The sequence below is a fragment of the Condylura cristata genome, unplaced genomic scaffold (assembly GCF_000260355.1).
Source record: "Condylura cristata isolate star-nosed mole 26May11 unplaced genomic scaffold, ConCri1.0 scaffold00029, whole genome shotgun sequence".
Lineage (NCBI taxonomy): Eukaryota > Metazoa > Chordata > Mammalia > Eulipotyphla > Talpidae > Condylura > Condylura cristata.
Window position 1 is genome coordinate 10,858,116 of NW_004567130.1, and position 19,158 is coordinate 10,877,273.

Here is a 19,158-nt window from a genome sequence, read left to right on the forward strand (position 1 = left end):
CGCCCGGCCGCAGGCGAGCTGCCCCTGTCGCTGGCGGCCTGCACCAACCAGCCCCACATCGTCAACTACCTGACGGAGAACCCCCACAAGAAGGCGGACATGCGGCGGCAGGACTCACGAGGCAACACCGTGCTGCACGCGCTGGTGGCCATCGCCGACAACACCCGCGAGAACACCAAGTTCGTCACCAAGATGTACGACCTGCTGCTGCTCAAGTGCGCCCGCCTCTTCCCCGACAGCAACCTGGAGGCCGTGCTCAACAACGACGGCCTCTCGCCCCTCATGATGGCCGCCAAGACCGGCAAGATCGGGGTGAGTGGGCCGGCGGCCCAGCTGCCTCCCGCCCCCGACGGCCAGTACTGCCCTCCGTCCTTGGCGCGCCCCCTCCCGCCCCGCCCACCCGGAGGGCAGGTGCCCCGACTCGAGCCTGCCCTGGCCGCCCAGCGTCCAGCCGCCCTGCTCACCTCCACCCCACAGCGACTTTCCTCATCCCTCCCTGGGCGCTCACGTCCCCCTCCGCTCCCGCCCGATGCGTCCGCGAGGTCAGTGACCCACCCTGCGCCTCTCCTATGCCAGTGCCAGGCCCCGCCCGGCCCCAGCCTGCCCAGTGGCCCTGCGCCAGCCCCGTAGCTCGCTGCGCCTCACAGCGCAGGGCCGACGTGTGGGATTTCTTGGCCTGGGCCTTGCCGACATGTGGCCGGAGGGGGCTGCAGAGGCCGGGGGGCGGCCTGTGACCTGTTGAGCTGCAAGCCTGGCCTTGCTGATGGATGCCAGGAGTCCCCTGTGTGGTGACAACTGTCACCAGCGTCACCACATTGTCCCCTGGGGCAGCATCCCCTGATTGAGAAATAAGTCTGGAGTCCCCCAAGGTCAGGCACTCGGGTCCAGGACCGGCTCACCACTCCCAGGTGACCTCAGCCCTCTCACCTCACCTCTCCGCCTCAGCTTCCTTCCTCACCTGCAGATTGGGGACATGGCGCTCTGTGCTGTGTGTCCCGTGTCAGCAAATGACAGGAGCGAAAGAGAGTGCGGGGTGGGCGTGTGCCCAGGACATGGCAGCTCGCTCTACTCAAAGAGCAGCAGGGCCTCCCTGGTGGCGCCGTGGGTGAAAGCGCAGCACTGGGAAGCTCTCACCAGCCCCTGCAGCACCCGTGTCACCCCTCGCCAGGGCGCTGACCCCCACGGCCCAGCAGACCTCTCCCGACCCGCCCGCGGCTCCCCTCAGCAGCTATGTCAGGAGATCCACTCTGTCTCCAGTGAATCCTCTCAAACTCCCCCCCCCCCCATTCCTCTGGTCTGTATCCCAGTTCTTGTATGTATAAATAAATAATTTTTTTTAAAGCAGCAGAAGTTACTAAGACTGCGATGGGACCAGAGTCCCGAGCAAGTAGAAAAGACCTAGGTTGAAATTCTGGCTTTTCCCCATTGACCCTCTTGGTCTCGGACAAACCCCACCTTTTTCTGTACCTCAGTTTCCCAGGGTGTCAGCCAGTGAGTGACAATAGGAAGGACCAGCTATGAGGATTATGACTAGAATTAACATACTAATAGGACTGATTAATTGCTGCTTTAATTACATAAAGGGAATATTCATTATAATTCAGAATGTGAAGGCTGGTTCAGCCAGGCTTCAGCTGACTGCTTGTGTGGCCTCAGGGAGCACCCCCACATGGCACCCCCACACGGAACACACACACACACACACACACACTCACATGTCACTTTCCTTTGTGCATCTGTAAGCCAATCTGATAAAGAGGATTAAACAAGACTGTGAGAAAAGGGTCTGGCACCTAGTGGGTGCCCAGGACATATTTTTGCTGTCCTCCTTCCTGCTCCCGGGGAGGCAGCAGGCCCCTGGGGTTCCTCCGATGAGAGGGGCTGAACGGAACCCGCTGACTTTCCCTTCTCCCATGCAGATCTTTCAGCATATCATCCGTCGGGAGGTGACAGACGAGGACACGAGACATCTGTCCCGCAAGTTCAAGGACTGGGCCTACGGGCCCGTGTATTCCTCGCTCTACGACCTCTCCTCCCTGGACACGTGTGGGGAGGAGGCCTCCGTGCTGGAGATCCTGGTGTACAACAGCAAGATTGAGGTGCTGGCCGAGGATGGGCCTGGGGAAGGAGGGTGCGCTGGGATCTGGGGCAGGGAGTGGGGGCCCGGTATTGGCCCCTAAAGCAGTGGGTCTGTGGGCTGAGCGCAAAGGAGGTGCCTCCGCCGTGCCTGGAAAGGCCTCTGGCGCAGGGGGCGGGGGCGTGGGTTGGCAACCCGAGGCCTGTGAGCCTCGCATCAGGGCAAGCAGGACTGGTTTGGGATCCGGCGCTCTGTCACTCACAAGCTGTGTGACTCGGGACGAGCGACCCGACCTCTCTGAGCCCCAGCTTCCTCTTTTGTGATGTGGGGAGATGAGGACGGTGCATACCCCTTAAGGTTGTCTGGAGAACCGAGTGAGTTCACTTGAGAACCGCCTGGCACAGAACGCACATTATGTGTCAGCTGTTCCGGTCGTCATTATATGAAGTTTTGAAAGCCCCTTTTTCGCTTCTAGCAGGATTTTGGGAACATCATTCTGCACCATTAAGTATTCTTCTGCAATTCTTCTGTAAATGTCCTACATCCTAATTAACCATTCGTCTATCCTCCTTCTGGGCTGTTTGTCTCTATCAGGAATAATAGCGCAATTGTTTGTGGCTGCATTGTTGCTCAAACCCAGAGTCATTAAAGGGACAGGATGCTGGCCCTCCCTGGTGGTGCAGCGGGTTAAAGCACTGCACTGAGAAACTAAAGCCACTTCTGCATGAGTTCGATCCCCGCCTGCCCCGAGGTGACCACATGGCGCGGCAGACCTCTCCTGACCCGCCCGCTGCTCCCCTCGGCAGTGTACGCCTTCGATCTGCCTGTTCTGCTTCCCGCTCTGTCTCTGGTGAATCCTCTCACCCTCCGCATCTCTGGCCTGTACCCCAGTTCTGTATGAATAAATAAATAAATCTTTAAAAAAAAAAAAAGGGACAGGATGCTGTTCCGGCCAGACAGAGAATACTGGGGCGGCTGTGGGCCCCTTTCCAGGCCTGGCTCTGTGAGCTGGCACAGACATCTTCCCTTGCTGGCGCTCACTTCCCTCCCCCATCTTTGACATGAGTGACCCGCTTGGCTTAGGTTAGAAGTGGTGGGAGGCTTAGTATCTCTGGTGTTGATTGGTTGACAGTGTCTTCCCCGGGACTGGTTTAGAAACTACTGTGCAAAGCTCAATTATTGATGTCTGCCTGGCTTTCAGAATTGCAAAGTTGTGATAAGTCCAGTACTTACCATCCTCGGGCTAAATTTTTATTAGTGTCCACAGACTGGAATTTGGTGACCATGAGGTTAGCTTTCTGGTTCTGGGCCCTGTGAGCCTCAGATAGGCTGGAGAGGTGAGTTGGGGCAGCACTGGGGGACCCGGGAGCTTGGGGTTGATTCTGAACCCCATCCACCTCCCTGTGGATCCTTGAGTGTCTCCAAAGAATGGGTTTGGAGGAGAAAGCACTCTCAGGGCAGAGGGTGGAGGACATGGCGCCTGCCCACAAGGCCCGGTCAGCCCTGCCCACCCCCCACAGAACCGCCACGAGATGCTGGCTGTGGAGCCCATCAACGAGCTGCTGCGTGACAAGTGGCGCAAGTTCGGGGCTGTGTCCTTCTACATCAACGTGGTCTCCTATCTGTGTGCCATGGTCATCTTCACCCTCACGGCCTACTACCAGCCCCTGGAGGGCACTGTGAGTGAGCCCGAGCCCACTGCATGGGAACCGGGGCCCAGTCTGGTCGCTCCCCCAGCCGCGGAAGGCACTGGAGAAGGCTTAAGAACAGGCTGGGAGGCGCCCCCCAACACCAGAGGGCAGGGGGGGGGGTGTTCAGGGCTCTGGGGAGCATGTGCATGTGAGCCGGAGGTCGGCGGGGCCATGCGGACCTGTGTGCCCCACTTCCCTCAGCCGCCATACCCTTACCGCACCACGGCAGACTACCTGCGGCTGGCGGGAGAGATCATCACGCTCTTCACCGGGGTCCTGTTCTTCTTCACCAACGTGAGCGCCTGACCCAGCCCTCCCACCATTTGCCCCCTCCGTTCCCTCCTCCCGCCGCGGCTCCCCCTCTCCTCTTCCCCAGCTTGTCCTCTGTTCCTTCCTTCTACCCCCTCCATATCTTTTTCTGCACCCTAAGTTCTCTGCTCTTCCTTCCTTATTACCTTTTCTGCATACCACTCCCTACCTACCTACCTTTTCTCTGACACTCCTGCTGGCTCTGCTCTCTCACATGCCTCCACCCTGGCTTCCAGATTAAAGACTTGTTCATGAAGAAATGCCCTGGAGTGAATTCTCTCTTCATCGATGGCTCCTTCCAGCTACTCTAGTGAGTAAGCGGCCACCACCACCCCCCCCCGCCCCCCGCCCCGCTCCTCCCCACTCCCCGCCCTCCACTGCGGGTTGGCAGCTTCTGGCTGAAGAAGGTGGAGTTGAGCTGGTACATTAACAGCCTGGAGGAGATGACTCTATTAGGAGTGAATTTACCCAGCTTGGACAACTGTAGCCCAAAGTCAGGGCAAGACCAATGACAGACAATAGGAACTTCTGCTAAAACAAGATTCTGGGTGTCGGGGAATTACCACCCTATATACCAAGGGGAGAAAGAATCTAACCTCTTATACTGGTGATTAATGGTTGGTTGATGTCTGTCTGAAGTGCTTGTTGAGGAGACTCTTGAGGCTGTCTGGCTGTCTGTCTTTCTTAGGAACGAGTGCTGCGCTTGATTATTGATGTCTGCCTGGGGCATTGGGCGAGTTGCTGAATGTGGGCTGTATCTTTCCTCTTTCCTTGGTTAGTGAACAGCGAAATTCACTCAGACATGAAAAGCTCCATTGAATACCACTGCATCGTTCTCTGGCAGCTCCAGAGGCTATCACTTGGGGGACCGGCAGTACCCCAGGTCGTCATAACACAGTGTATGAAATAAGCATCCCGTTAACCAAATGCTGGGACGCCCAACGAAACCTTTGTTTTTCTCTGCAGTCTTGAAGGCATCAGGGTCTCCCGGTACCCTGGAGGCATGGGGGCATAGCTCCCCTCCAGGACCTCACTGTCTGCCCCTTCTGGCTCCTCTCCTGGTCCCTGCTGCCCTTTAGCTTCATCTACTCCGTGCTGGTGATTGTCTCGGCGGCCCTCTACCTGGCGGGGATTGAGGCCTACCTGGCCGTCATGGTCTTTGCGTTGGTCCTGGGCTGGATGAATGCTCTTTACTTCACCCGTGGGCTGAAGCTGACAGGGACCTATAGCATCATGATCCAGAAGGTAAGGGGGGTCCTCCAGCCCACCCACGCCATGTGCACATCTTAAGGGTGCAGATACTACTGCCGGTTCGGGGGTGGGGGGCAGCGGGCAGGTACTAGACATTGGGGGAGGGACTAGGGTGGAACTCGAGGGAAGATTTGGGGTGGAGGAGGTGGGAAAGTGAGGACCCATGTGCCTTAGCTTTGCGGCTGTAACCCTGCTGGTGTCTAGATCCTCTTCAAGGACCTTTTCCGCTTCCTGCTCGTCTACTTGCTCTTCATGATCGGCTACGCATCAGGTGAGTTCTGGGTCCTGGCAGGGTAGGGTGAGGGCTGGGGCCGCAGATGGAAGGCCTGGGGCTTGTTCACATTCAGCATTTCTAGTGTTCTCCCTGTGTGCCAGGCACCAGGCTAAGTACTTGCCCGCCCCTGCCATGCTAAATCCTCGAAGTCTGCCACGTCAGTGACTTTATACCCCCTTTATAGATCAGGAAACTGAGCCTTAGAAAGGTTAAGTAGGGTCTCCCTGGTGGTATAAGGGATTAAGTCTCAGCACTGTGAAGCTATCGGCAGCCACTACAGCCTGAGTTCGATCCCTGCCCGGGAGCTGACCCACATGGCGCAGCAGACCTCTCCTGTCCCACCTGCTGCTCCCCTTAGGTGTACTTCGTCAGTCTGCCTGTTCTGCTCCCCACTCTGTCTCTGGTGAATCCTCTCACGCCCTGCATCTCTGGCCTGTACCTTAGCTCTTGTGTACATAAAGAAATGTCTTTTTTTTTTTTAAAGAAAGTTTAAGTAATTTGCCCAAAGGTAGGAAATGGTAAAACCAATTAGCTTTTGTTGCAAAGAAAGCCTCTCAAGGTTTAAATGATGCTCACATGTTATCGCTCACAGGTCTGTGGATGCTGTGCTGACCGGGCCAGCTCTGGCTCATCTCAGCAGGCTCTTTTGCATGTGGGCAGCTGGCTGGTTGGCTGCTGCTGACTGGTCTAGCTGGGATGGCCTCGGCTGGGGCAACCTTGCTCTCATGCGTGTGGTCACACACCCTTCACTGGCTATCTTGGTAGCTCGGGCTTGTTCACATGTGGTCTGGGCTTCCCAAGAATGTGAATGGAGGGGTGTTCAAGGTCACTGCTGCCAAGGTCACTCTGCCTCACTACATTGGCCAAAGCAAGACTCAAGGCCAGCCCTGATTCAGAGGGCGGGGAAGACTCTACCTCTTTGTAAAGGAGCTGCAAAGCCACATAGAGAGAAAGAGACACAGGGGAGGGTGGATTTTAATAATTAACTGGCCAGTCCAGGCTTTTTTAGAAACTCAGTATTGGCTCCCTGCAATATGTATTCTCTGTGAAGTCAAAATTCCATGGGACCTCAAAGGCACAGAGCATGGGAGAACCAACCAGGCTCCCCCAAGGGGTAGGTGATCTGCCATGCAGTACCCAAATGGGAGTGGCCATCTCAGGCTTCACCAGGCGACATGCACATCTGAAGAGGTTGATCTGGAAATTGACACACAGTAGGGATCTGTTCTGCCGAGGTGATGTGTTAGCCTGATTGGCCAAGGCTCTGTATGGAGTCTGTTGGGGAAGTGGAATTGTTGCCTTAACTGGGGAGACTGGACAGGGGTTAGCTGCCCTCTTTCAGGGATAGGACTGGGTGGAATTAGACCATGTGTTAAAGACTGTAACAGTTTGGGATTCAGATCAAGAATTCAGCACTTCTACAATCTAATTACAACAATGGAGGCAAAAACTTAGGAATTGATTAGCTACTTGGTGGCCAGCTTGATCCCAGGGCTTCTGTGAGGGACACTAGGCCTCCATCAGTGTCATAGATGCTCTGTTCTCCATTTTTATGTCCAAGGCAGACATCACTAATGGATCACAGAAGAATTTGTTCTAGTGAGTCCAGATGAGGTCTCGGAACCCTCAACATACATTTTCAGCAGCCTCTACACTAAAGAAGCATTCACCTATGAGTTGAAACCTGCCCCTCTACCAGTACTGATGTCATTCTTGGAGTTAGTGCAGGTCCTTGGGTTCACTCTGGGAAGGTTTCACCAAAGCTCCCCTTTCAGCCGCACGTGGCGATTTCCTAGGCGAGTTTCTCCATGAGACAGAGACTCCGTTACATTTAAAGAGGGAAAAGGACAGGGGTATTGGACACTAGCATAGGCACAAGTGGGCAGGAAGAGCTGCCCCTGAAGGGACAGGCTTGCTGAGAGAGGCCTGCATGGCCTGGAGGAGAACAGCTTCCTCTGAGGGAGGTCAGTACAGAGAAGTCCTGGCAGGTGCAGGTCACAGGCAGGCAGGAGGCTGCCGCCCTGCAGAGGGAGAGAGCAGTGGGAAGAAGCGCCTGCACAGTCACAGGTGGGCAGAGGACTGCCCCGTGCTGGTGCAGACTGCGTAGACATCTCTCTGGGAGGGCCTCGCTCCTTGTGAGTTTAGATTTGTGACTTGGAATAGAATCTGAAAGGACAGGAGATCTCACATGGGCTCCATCTCCATCTCCATCTCCTTATCTTTTACCTTTTTGCTCTAGACACCACCCTCAGCTGTCTGCTACCTGCTTGGATCTTCTGCTGTCATCCAGGCATTGGCTCCTGAGGATCTTGATTTCTATGGCTGTGTCAGTGGCTATGCTAATCCCTTCTGCCCCCAGCTCCCTGTGTGAGTCAATCTTGTGATGCCTCTTTCTGTCCTTTCCTCCATCAGCACTAAAGGGCCTGAACCTCCTCATCTCCCTGCTCTGCTGGTGTAGGGCCAGGTCGCTGCTGCTTCAGCATGTTGGGAGGACACGGAAGCTCCGTTTGGGCTTAGTGGGAGTGAGGTGCACCTGTCAGGAGGGCAGGCCCTGGCAAGCACAGCTTCAGCAGTTTGGCCTCTACCATTGCTCTCTGAGCTGGGAAACAGGAACACAAAAGAGAGTCTTCAGACTCCCAAGACCTCGGATATGGTCGGCGTGACTAGGGTTGCTCAGCTGTGACATCCGGGGTCAGACCCTTCCTGGGTATGGTGGGGTATTAAGCAGCATATCTGGGTTCTACCCACTGGGTGCCACTCCTCCTCCAGGTAGGACAACCAAAAGCACCCCTAGACATCACCACAGGTCCCCTGACGAGAGCCAGGCTAGATCCAGAGGCTTTGGCGTCAGGAGCAGCTGGCTGGACTCCAGCCGCTGCTCACGTGCTGGGCGACCTGGGCCCAGGGCTCCCCTTCGCCACGCCTCGGCTCCCCCCGCCCTCACGTGGAAGTGACCCCTCCTGCCGCTCCGGCCTCACACTGGCGCGTGCCGCCCCTCGCAGCCCTGGTCTCCCTCCTGAACCCGTGCGCCAGCATGAAGGTGTGCGGCCAGGACCACGCCAACTGCACGGTGCCCACCTACCCCTCCTGCCGCGACAGCGAGACCTTCAGCACCTTCCTGCTGGACCTCTTCAAGCTGACCATCGGCATGGGCGACCTGGAGATGCTGAGCAGCACCAAGTACCCCGTGGTCTTCATCACCCTGCTCGTCACCTACATCATCCTCACCTTCGTGCTGCTCCTCAACATGCTCATCGCCCTCATGGGGGAGACGGTGGGCCAGGTCTCCAAGGAGAGCAAGCACATCTGGAAGCTGCAGGTGCGGTCCCGGCTCGCCCACCCCACCCCTCCTTCCCACGCGGGGGCCCCGTCGCCCCGCGCCGCCTCAGCCCCCGGCTCTGGGCGAACCGCTGCGGCCTCCCGCCTCCACCCAGCCCCCGCCAATCCCCCGTCTGTAAAACGGGCCTGGACGGCTGCGGCTGCCTCCCTGGACACCTGGTGCCTTTCCACGTGGCGTCTGGCCTGGCCCCCAGCAGGGGTTAGTCACCTCACAGTCTGGCTTTGGGACACACTCAGCTTGCCTGGGCCCCCACCGTGGGCTCAGCCGGCACAGGAAAGGCACGAGAGCCTGGCAGCTTCCACACACCGCCACGACCCCGGAGGGATGAGACTGGGGCGGGTACCACCCACCCCAGCTGCAGCAGCGGGCAGCCCAGCCTCAGGCTTCTCCTGAGCATGCTCTCAGAGAAGCAGAGGTGGGCGCAGAACTTGCCCACACAGGGGAGCTGCTGCCAGAGATTTCATTGCACGCGCCCCCTGGCTTGTCCCAGGCCCCACTCTGCCCTTTTCCTAACACTGAGTGGCAACTGCTGTGTGTACGTCACAGGGCTTGGGCCGTGGCCTTCCTGCATCTGCTTCGGCTCCACATGCCTGTGCTCCCCCAGGCCCCTGGGAGGGCTCGGGAGCTGGAAAGCCTAGTTTGCAGCACGCCTGGCCTGTCGCATCCTTTCTGCCTTCAGAGCAGAGGGCTGGGGGCGGCTCGCCAATGCCCCGCTTCCCCCCACAGTGGGCCACCACCATCCTGGACATCGAGCGCTCCTTCCCCGTGTTCCTGAGGAAGGCCTTCCGCTCGGGTGAGATGGTGACTGTGGGCAAGAGCTCGGACGGCACCCCAGACCGCAGGTGGTGCTTCAGGTGAGTCTGGGGAGCCGTCTGCCAGCTTGGGCCATCTTACCTTTTGTACCTGCTGCAACACCCCGAGCCACCGAGGCCGATGTCAGTTCCGCTGGGTGATCTTGGGCAAGTCAGTTCACTTGGTTTGTTCACCTGTGAAAAGGGGCAGTGATCGCACTACCCCCAGGCCAGCTGTGCAGATTAGACAGGCCAGCGCCAGACAGGGGCCAGGCTGGTGCTGTGAGCACGTTGGGACACCCTGCAGCAGTTGCCCCTTGCTGGAGGAGGTGGAGATTTGGAGACTCATCTCCGGGTCTCACCCTTTCTGCTTCAGCTGCAAGGGGGAAACTGAGGCATCAGGGCCTGGGGCACTCCCCAGTACACAGGAAATGCCAGTTCTGTGTAGGGGATCCCCTGGGTGAGCCTTTGTGAACTGTCACAGGTAGAGTACAGCATAGCCTCACCTGACGTCATTGACAGGTTCCTGGAAATGCTGACTATAAGCAAAACACATAGAGGAGAACAGATCCTGAAAACTTGTTTGACTCTGCTCTGACCAGGATGGTCAATGTTAGAATGAAACGACATTGAGTGAAATGACATTATTCAGGGATCTGCTGTGTAAGCATCATGTTTGGGGGTCAGGCAAAGTCAGCTTCCTCACTTCCTCAGAACACTAATAGCACCAGCTTCCAGTCCTGTCAAATCTAAAGTCCAAATCTCGACTCGAGCTTCCCAGCCCTGGGACGTGGGCACATTGTATCATATGCCTCAGTTTCTTCCTCTGCAAAATGGGAACAGCGAATGTGTCTTCCTTGCTGGGTCCTGACACATAGCCATCACTCAAAAAATGGAGCCTGTCTGAAAAGGGCAAAATGTGATTTTCAAGAGCAAAAATTCTATAACGCCAACCCAGGCCCACAAGGCTGAAATCTGACTCTACCCGGGGTCTCAATAACAGGAGGCAACAGGGAGAAAATACCCATCTATTACACTAGCAAATTGGGGTTAATACCCAACACATACAAAAAAACCTACTGCACTTAACAACAACAAACCCAAACCAACCAATTAACACATGGCAGCAGCTATGGACAGACAGATTCACTGAAGAGAATATTCAGAAGGCCAGTGGGTATATGAAAACAACATCCAGTGTCACTTTTCATAGGGAGAGGCGGCTCAGAACCCCAGCACCCGTGAGAACAGCACATGTTAAATCACCACCCCCCACCAGTGCTGGTGAGGAGATGGATGTGGGGCTGGTGAAGCTATTCTGGAAAGTGATCTGGTTTTACCTTTAAGTAGAACTGGAACCACCCTAAGATCACTGAGGCCCCCTTTGGGCCTCTATCCCAAGAATGTGAAACCATCAACCCACAAAACTCCATGGCTACAGTGTCTGCTGCAGCATAATAACTAGGCGACAGGACCACCTCCGTGCCCACTGGGAGGGAACTGACTCAAGAAGATGAGACCCACCCCACAAGGAAAGATGAACGTCAGCATTTATAGTAAAAGGCAGTGAGGGTAGTGAAGCAAGTCAGAATGACAGCGATAGACGTTGGACATTTTCATATCTGTGAGTAAAATAAGGAATCAGTGAGTGAATTAAAAAGGCAAAATATGTGTAAACTAGGGCATGTTCATAAAGGAATTGAGATTCCTGCAATTAAGGAGACAGGGTCATAAGGGATCATGGTGGAAAAAATAAAGTATCAATTAAAAATAATAAAAAGAGGTAAGAGTGACTAGGAGGATGGCCACCAGCAGATGAAAGGATAAAGGAAATGTAGTATATCCTTGCGGTGGAGTAGTATTTAGTCATGAAAAGGAACGAAGCTCTGATCCCAGATGTAAGATGGATGAACCTCAAGATGTGATGTGGAGCCACAGCCAAAGGCCACGTGCTATGTAACTGCACATATACACGGGCCAGAATAGGTAAAATGGATCAGAACACAGTGTCCAGGGGCTGGGGGAGGATCGTAGGGAGTTCCTAGCTGATGGAACAAAATTGGTTTGGGGTAATGAAAAGGTTCAGAAAATAGTGGGGATGTTTGTGCAACCTTGGAAATAGATTTAATGTCTCTGAATTGGATTCTTAAAAATGGTTAGATGGGGCCTTTCCTGGTGGTGCAGCGGGTTAAAGCACTGCACTGAGAAGCTAAAGCCACTGCTGCATGAGTTCGATTCCCACCTGCCCCGGAGGTGACCACATGGTGTGGCAGACCTCTCCTGGCCCGCCCGCTGCTCCCCTCAGCAGTGTACTTCGTCAATCTGCCTGTTCTGCTCCCCACTTTGTCTCTGGTGAATCCTCTCACCCACCATACCTCTGGCTTGTACCCCAGTTCTGTATGAGTAAATAAATAAAACTTAAAAAAAAATGGTTAGATGGGAAATTTTATGTGCTTTGTATTTTTTTTCTTTTGAAGATTTATTTATTTGTGCATACAGAACTGGGGTACAGGCCAGAGGCTCAGGGGCAGCGAGAGGCTTCACCAGAGACAGAGTGGGGAGCAGAATAGGCAGATCGATGAAGTACACTGCTGAGGGGAGCAGCGGGCGGGTCAGGAGAGGTCTGCCACACCATGTGGTCACCTCCGGGGCAGGCGGGAATCAAACTCATGCGGAAGCGGCTTTAGCTTCTCAGTGCTGTGCTGAAACCCGCTGCACCACCAGGGAGGGCCCTGTACTTTGTATTTTATAACAATAAAAATGAGAGTTCTGGAGAGGCTGGGGCAGGAGACTGCCTGTGGGTGGGGAAGGGCCTGTCTCGGGGGCGCCCCCTGATGCCCCCTCTGCTGTGGCCCACCAGGGTGGATGAGGTGAACTGGTCACACTGGAACCAGAACTTGGGCATCATTAACGAGGACCCGGGCAAGAACGAGACCTATCAGTACTACGGCTTCTCGCACACCGTGGGCCGACTCCGCAGGGGTGAGTGGAAGGGGAGCCCCAACCGTCGTCACTAATTTGTGTTGAGCACCCCTGCCCCCTCTCAGGCTCAGCGTCTGTGTCTGTGGAATGGGAGGGTGGGCCAGTGGGCTGGCGGCCGGCAGTGCTTCCTTTGCCGCTGGGGACACCGGGGACGCCTCATTTCCAGTTTCCTCTCAACGACGGGCAGGAGACCGTGGGGAGCGCCGCGACACCGAGTTCTCACCCGAGCTTGAATTCTCATTCCCCCACTTACTCCTGCGTGCTCCTAGGTGGAGCCTTGACCTCTCTGAGCCCCAGTTTCTGCCCCTGCAAAGTGGGGGTGCTACTGCCTCCCCCATGGGATGGCCAGGGAGGGCCCGCCCACAGTGGGCGCTCAGCAGGTGCGCGCGCTCTCCACCAGCCCTGTCTCCCTCCGCTGTGCTTGACAGATCGCTGGTCCTCGGTGGTGCCGCGGGTGGTGGAACTGAACAAAAACTCCAGCCCGGACGAGGTGGTGGTGCCCCTGGACCACATGAGGACCCCCAGCTGTGATGGCCACCGGCAGGGTTACCCCCCCAAGTGGAGGACGGATGACGCCCCTCTCTAGGGATTGCACAGGGATCCAGCCTGCAGCCCCACCCTGTCTCTTCTGCCCGCCCACTTCTAGTCCACCTGCATTTCAGAGGTGCCTCTGGAGTGCGCCCCACAACCTCCTTCAGTTCTCAGAGGTGAGGGCCAGGCGCAGATGCCTGGGAGGCCCTGGGACCCTCTGGTCCAGCCTGTGCCTTTTGCCCGGGCACGGAGCTCCTGGCCGCCGGTCTCACTCCCATGGAGTCGCTATGCCAATGCCGGGCCTTTGGCCACGGGGCTCTGGGCCCTGGCCTGTCCAGTATTTATTTGCTCTGCTCTCAGGAAAGCGGCCTGCGCCTGCCCCAAGTAGAAGCAGGTGAGGCCAGGACCCGGTTCCCAGAGCGCTGCGAGCAGAGCCCCAGTCCAAGGGTGCGCCCTGGGGCAGCAGTGGGGTGGCTTCCACAGGGGCCGTGTCCTTTGGAGGGGCCACACGGTCTCTGTTCTGTAGAAGGTCTGGTGTTTGTTGGTGCTCAATAAATGGTCATTCTTTGATGGTGGAGATGGTGGGGTCGGAGGGGGAGGGGGGAACGGTGACAGGCATGGGGATGGCAGCAAGGGGGTGGATTGGGGGTGGGGGAGAATGCTGGTGGGGAGAGAAAGATGCTTGTTTGGGGCAAAACTACGGGGAGAGCAAAGATGGGGGAGAGTAGATGGGGAAGGAGAGTGATACTGGGGGAACTAGATACACTGGGAGGGAAGCTTGCTGGAGCTGGTGGGGCAGCTGGTGTAGGTGAGTGGAGATGGGGTGACAGTTAAGGAGAGGGGTGAGCCATCAGTCTCAGCAGCAGGTAACGAGGAGGGTGGCCTTAACCAGGTGAGAGCAGCGGGAAGAGCGAGAGTTTATGACCCTGGGGAGCACTTGCACCTCTGCCCCTGTCTGTGGGCCCATGCACCTTCAGGGCTGCGAATGGGAGCTGGAGTTGCAGATCCCCTCCTTGGGGGGGTCATTTACTGCTGACTCAGCCTGGGGCAGCTCCAAGACTCCTGTCACAAGTAGGGACCCCCATGAGCACCCCAAGCTGCTGCCTCTGCCCTGGAGTGGAGGAGCCTGCAACTAGCTGGTTGCAGGCCCCAGATCCAGGCTGGACTAGGGTCTCAGACCCCCCCACCCCCCGGAGAAGAGCATGGGTCTCTGGCCACAGGCAGCTTGCATGCGAGCCTGCAGGCTCCTGGTTGGCCCCTCTGGCGGAACCGTGGCAATGGGTCGCTGTCCCCCTGGTCCATGGTCCCACCTTCCAGAGGGTCCGAGTCACGGCCCTATTCTTGTGTCTATTCTTGTGTCTGAGGGGGGCTGGGAGCCTCCACCCTCCCCATGGGCTATGTCTTTCCCACTCCCTCCGCCTTGCCTTTCATGGGTTGACTGTCTCCTGGTCCACAGCTGGCCCAGCTTTCCTGGGGTTACCCATGTCCTTATCCTACCCCAATACACACATTAATTCATCCAGCATTCTCAACAGGGGTCTCTGGCCATTACGCTTGGCTTGGGTCACCCATCCTGCCTGAGCCAGTCTTGTGACCAGGGTGTCCCCCCGGTAGAGCTAAGCCTTCTGGGTAACTGGATAGATCATAAAGTCTGTGCCTCAGTTTCTTCATCTGTAAAATGGGACAAAATTTTTGTGAAAATCAGCTTATTCCACGGGATTTTTGTAAGAGAGGATTGTGGCTGCAGTGCTCATACAGTGATGGGATTGGGCAGAAATTAACAGAAAAGTTACATTGGATTAAAGAAAACAAATATTTACTGCCTCATATGGCAGGAAATCCTAAGTTAGGGGCACACAGGCTGTTTAATGCACAGACGCATGAACACAATATGGTGCCACTGCTCCAGCCATCACATCCAGAGGCAGGTTCCCTGGGAGGAAGCATGATGGCTCTTCCCAAACTATGAGGGTGGGGAACCTTTCCCTGAAGAGTTCTGGTCAACCTCTGTTATTGGTCAGGATGGTGTCATGTGTCTCCTTCAGCCAATCAGTAGGTAGGAAGTATTTCTATAGCAGAAGGCAATATGGAGGAAGGCAGTTTCGCTTGCAGGCAGCATTGGTGAAGAGAGTGGTTGAATGATACTGTCTGTAGCATCTGCTACAGGACTTTTACCAGAAGCCTGCTCTCCACCCCTCTTTCTGATGGCGGAACCATTTTCTAGTTCCCTGTTGCCTAATGGGGAACACTGTCATCAAGAATGGATACGGCTCATTTTGGGGCTAAAAATGAAGAGGTCATTTCTTCAAGGCACTAAGGGATACCCCTGTCCCCAGAATCAAAATACCTCTTCACCCCAAAGAACTCTGCGTATCCAAGTGAATGTTGAAGTCCATCATTGTCCATAATGAAATAATTGTAGGCTATGAATTTTCCTCTGTGGGCCTTTTTAGCTCCATAAGTAGTAACTTTTCCACTGTAGTTTCTAAATATTTGATGTAGTGGGTATTGATGTATTGGGTATTCACTCAAAAAGATGGTCAGGGAGAATTTAAAATATTTTCAAGTTGTGAAAATTTGGTTTGTTCCTGTAAGACCTGAAAAGTGACCGTTTCTGATATCCTTAAAGCATGAGACATGCCCAGAGGCATGCCAGTGTGTTGTCAGGTGACAGAGATGGGACAGAGAGTCACTTGGAGGAAGACATCCTTTTAATTCTCAGATTACAGCAAGACCTAGGTTTCATGTGACTGTCTTATTTATTTATTTATTTATTTATTTATTTATGCATACACAGCTGGGGTACAGGCCAGAGGTGACTGTTTTTGAACCCTTCCCAACGCTCCCTAATGTCCTTCACGGAGAAAAGCCCCGAAAGGCAGAGAGAGAACGCCCCACCAACACCCTGACCCCACACCTCAACTGAGAATGGGGGAAGGGGGCAGTTCCCCAGGCAAGTCAGACTATCGCAGCTAGGCTGAACTGAGTCAGAGCCCACACGCCCCACTCTTCACCCCGCCTTTGCAGTGTGAGCTGGTGGTGTCGGTCGTCTCCACACCCGGGACTTGATCACGTGCTTGTTTTACCCAGTAGGGTGTTAGCGGACGTTACCGGACTGACCCCCAGGGGGCGCAAGTGAGCTCCGGAGCGGAACTGAGTCACCGCGGGCCAGCCCAGGTGAGATCAGAGGAGCCCAGGATCCCGGAGAAACGTTTTTTGTAGTCCACAGAGTTTGTAATTTTTTTTTTAAGTGCAAGTCTTTGTGAAGATCAGCTTGAGCAGACCCCCAAGCCTTGACTATCCATCCACGACATTCCTCACTTTCCAGATGAGGAAACTGAGGCTCAGAAAGGCACAGGCACTTGCCTGGGGCTTGTGGCTGGTAAGTAAGTGGTGGAGGTGGAATTGGAGCCCAGGGCACGCTGCCCTCAGAGCCTGTCCTGCGGAGCCTGTCCTGAAGGGTGAGGGGTGCCAGGCGGCCACTTCATTAAAGACCCCGGCTGCTGTCGCCTGCCACTTGCACTGAGCCGGGAGTCTGTCAGCTCCCATTTAGAAGCGTTTCCCTTTGAACATACGCCTAACTTTATTCCGACAAGGATTTCTTATTATGTGCGTGTATGTGTATTTAATAATGATAAAGCACTTGTATGTCATATTTGACAGGAGGGCTTTTTTCATCCCAAGTTTAAAGCACTACCGGGAAATAATTAGTGCTACTGGAGTCAAAAACAAAGGGGCCCCATCAGAAAAGACAGTTTCAGAAACTCTTGGGTCTTAATTGAACAATTACCTCTTATGCCTATGAATAGTTCATTATTACATGCCCTGTTATTATTAGCTGTTATTATTGTTTTAGATGAATGCTAGGGATTTTTAAAAATCAAAAGCCATTTTCAGCCACACTGTTCATCTCCCCCTCTGTGCAGGCTCCTGACATTTCTCAATGCAGTAATGTCACGGGCGGCGTCCCTGCACGGCACACAGATAACGGTGCATCTGATCATTCTGGCGGTTAGAGACTCCAGGTCTCTGTTCCTACTCTTAATAATTTTTGACTCCCTGGTGAAAGTATTTGCATGAGAATCAATCACCTTTTAATTTTTTTAGGGATCCAAAGTCACTGGGGACAATGGGGGTATCTTTGTTTACCCAAAGCTTTTGAGGGGGAGGAGGGAACCAGAGCATGCTGGAAGGCGTAGGGATGGGGAGGTTGGTCAGCAGAGGGCCACGCTCCAGGAAAGGAGAGTGAAAGTTTGGTCAAGAGGCCATGCTGGGAGCGAGAGCCAGGAAAGGGAGGAAGCAAGTGGACGCAGGTACCCCCATGCTGGAGGGAGGCACAGTGCTTAGGAAGTGCTTTGCGCCTTAGGAAACCCAGGCAATCTGGTGCATGGCATTGATGCCGCCTCTTCCTTATTCACAGCACCTCCTTTTGTTCAAGTTGCCCACTGCGCTCCACAGTCATGAGCTTCCCTGAGCCAACCACTGAGATAGTATGTTCCTTATTGGTGTAGGACTGGCTTCGTGAACCAGTTCTGACCTGTGAGACGAAGAAGGGAGGTCTGTTGAAGGAAAGGGAATTCTGGGGAAACAGAAGTATAGGAAGGCATTGTCTTCTCCTTTGCTGGGTACTGTCAGGTCTAGATGTGATGCCTGGAACTACAGCAACCATTTTGTTATGCGAGGGGGTTCATAAAATAGAAAGACTAAGAAGGTATCAATCAGTCCTTGATGATACAATTTTGCTCCCGAGTTAACCAGTGCTGGGCCACCCTACCTCCTGGTGGTCAGTTGAGATAATACATTTTCTTTCTCATTTAAACCAGTGAGTCAGGGCTTCCCATTACCCTGCAAATACAAGAACAAAGTTTTACCCCTCCCCCATTTTATAGACTGAGATTCAGTAAACACACTCGTCTAAAAACACACAACCTGGATGGTATAGAGGCAGGAGTTGAGCCCTCTGTCATGGGAGGAGAAACTTTGGAAGGGGGGAGTGATGGTAACAGGTTTTTTTTTTTTATTTTTTTATTTTTTATTTTTTTTTTTAAAGATTTATTTATTTATTCATACAGAACTGGGATACAGGCCAGAGATGCGGAGGGTGAGAGGATTCACCAGAGACAGAGTGGGGAGCAGAATAGGCAGATCGACGAAGTACACTGCTGAGGGGAGCAGCGGGCGGGTCAGGAGAGGTCTGCCACGCCATGTGGTCACCTCCGGGGCAGGCGGGAATCGAACTCATGCGGAAGCGGCTTTAGATTCTCAGTGCTGTGCTTTAACCCGCTGCGCCATCAGGGAGGGCCCGGTTTTTGTTTTTTAACATTGTGTTTTTGGCTTTTCCAAAGACCATTCCACAGGATTGAATGGTTTCTAACAGGTGAGGACAGGGAAGATTGGGTGGGGCTGGGACTCAAACGCAGGCCCTTGGAATTCAGCTCAGTCTTCTCAGCATGGCAAGGTGCTCAATGACATCAGAGAGCCATCCCCCCCCCCACCTTGCTCTTAGCCCCCCCTTAGTTTGGTCTGAGCTGGGTGGGGCTGCTGATCCCAGAGACTGGCCAGCAGGGGCCGCTGTTGTTATAGCTGTTGTTACAGTGGCCTGCTTAGAGCAGGGCTGGGGCTGAGGAAAACTTGGACTCAAGGGGGGGACATACATTGTGCCCTGAGGCACAATGAAGTTACCTCCCTCCTCCTTCCACTCTCCCTGCAAAGAGAGTAAGCAGCCTAGATTCCCCACTGGAGTGTCTAGAGCCTCACTGCTGTGTGCCCTCAGGCAAGTTGCCTCCCCTCTCTGAACCCCACTTTCTTCATTTTCAAAAGAGAGGTATTCATCTCCACTTCTCAGATGAGGATTTCCTCTCCGTGGCGGATGGAGGGTTGAGGGGAGTGCTGCCATCCCCTTCTTTGGACAT

At 54.7% G+C, this 19,158-nt stretch overlaps 1 protein-coding gene across 5 annotated transcripts in view; it reads left to right on the top strand.

Annotated features, from left to right (window-relative positions):
• Nucleotides 1-13,798, top strand: part of TRPV4 (transient receptor potential cation channel, subfamily V, member 4) — a 21,221-nt gene extending 7,423 nt beyond the window's left edge. For 2 of the 5 annotated variants that reach the window (XM_004690946.1, XM_004690945.1), the window contains 11 exons: nt 14-312; nt 1,920-2,099; nt 3,598-3,756; nt 3,970-4,062; nt 4,314-4,387; nt 5,157-5,322; nt 5,533-5,599; nt 8,605-8,921; nt 9,669-9,796; nt 12,594-12,715; nt 13,144-13,301. In XM_004690946.1, the coding sequence (XP_004691003.1) occupies nt 14-312; nt 1,920-2,099; nt 3,598-3,756; nt 3,970-4,062; nt 4,314-4,387; nt 5,157-5,322; nt 5,533-5,599; nt 8,605-8,921; nt 9,669-9,796; nt 12,594-12,715; nt 13,144-13,301 (1,763 nt within the window). Of the gene's footprint in view, nt 1-13; nt 313-1,919; nt 2,100-3,597; nt 3,757-3,969; nt 4,063-4,313; nt 4,388-5,156; nt 5,323-5,532; nt 5,600-8,604; nt 8,922-9,668; nt 9,797-12,593; nt 12,716-13,143 lie in introns of all 5 variants that reach the window. The other 3 variants (XM_004690947.1, XM_004690948.1, XM_004690944.2) reach the window with 2 other exon arrangements.
• Nucleotides 13,799-19,158: the final 5,360 nt, after the last annotated feature.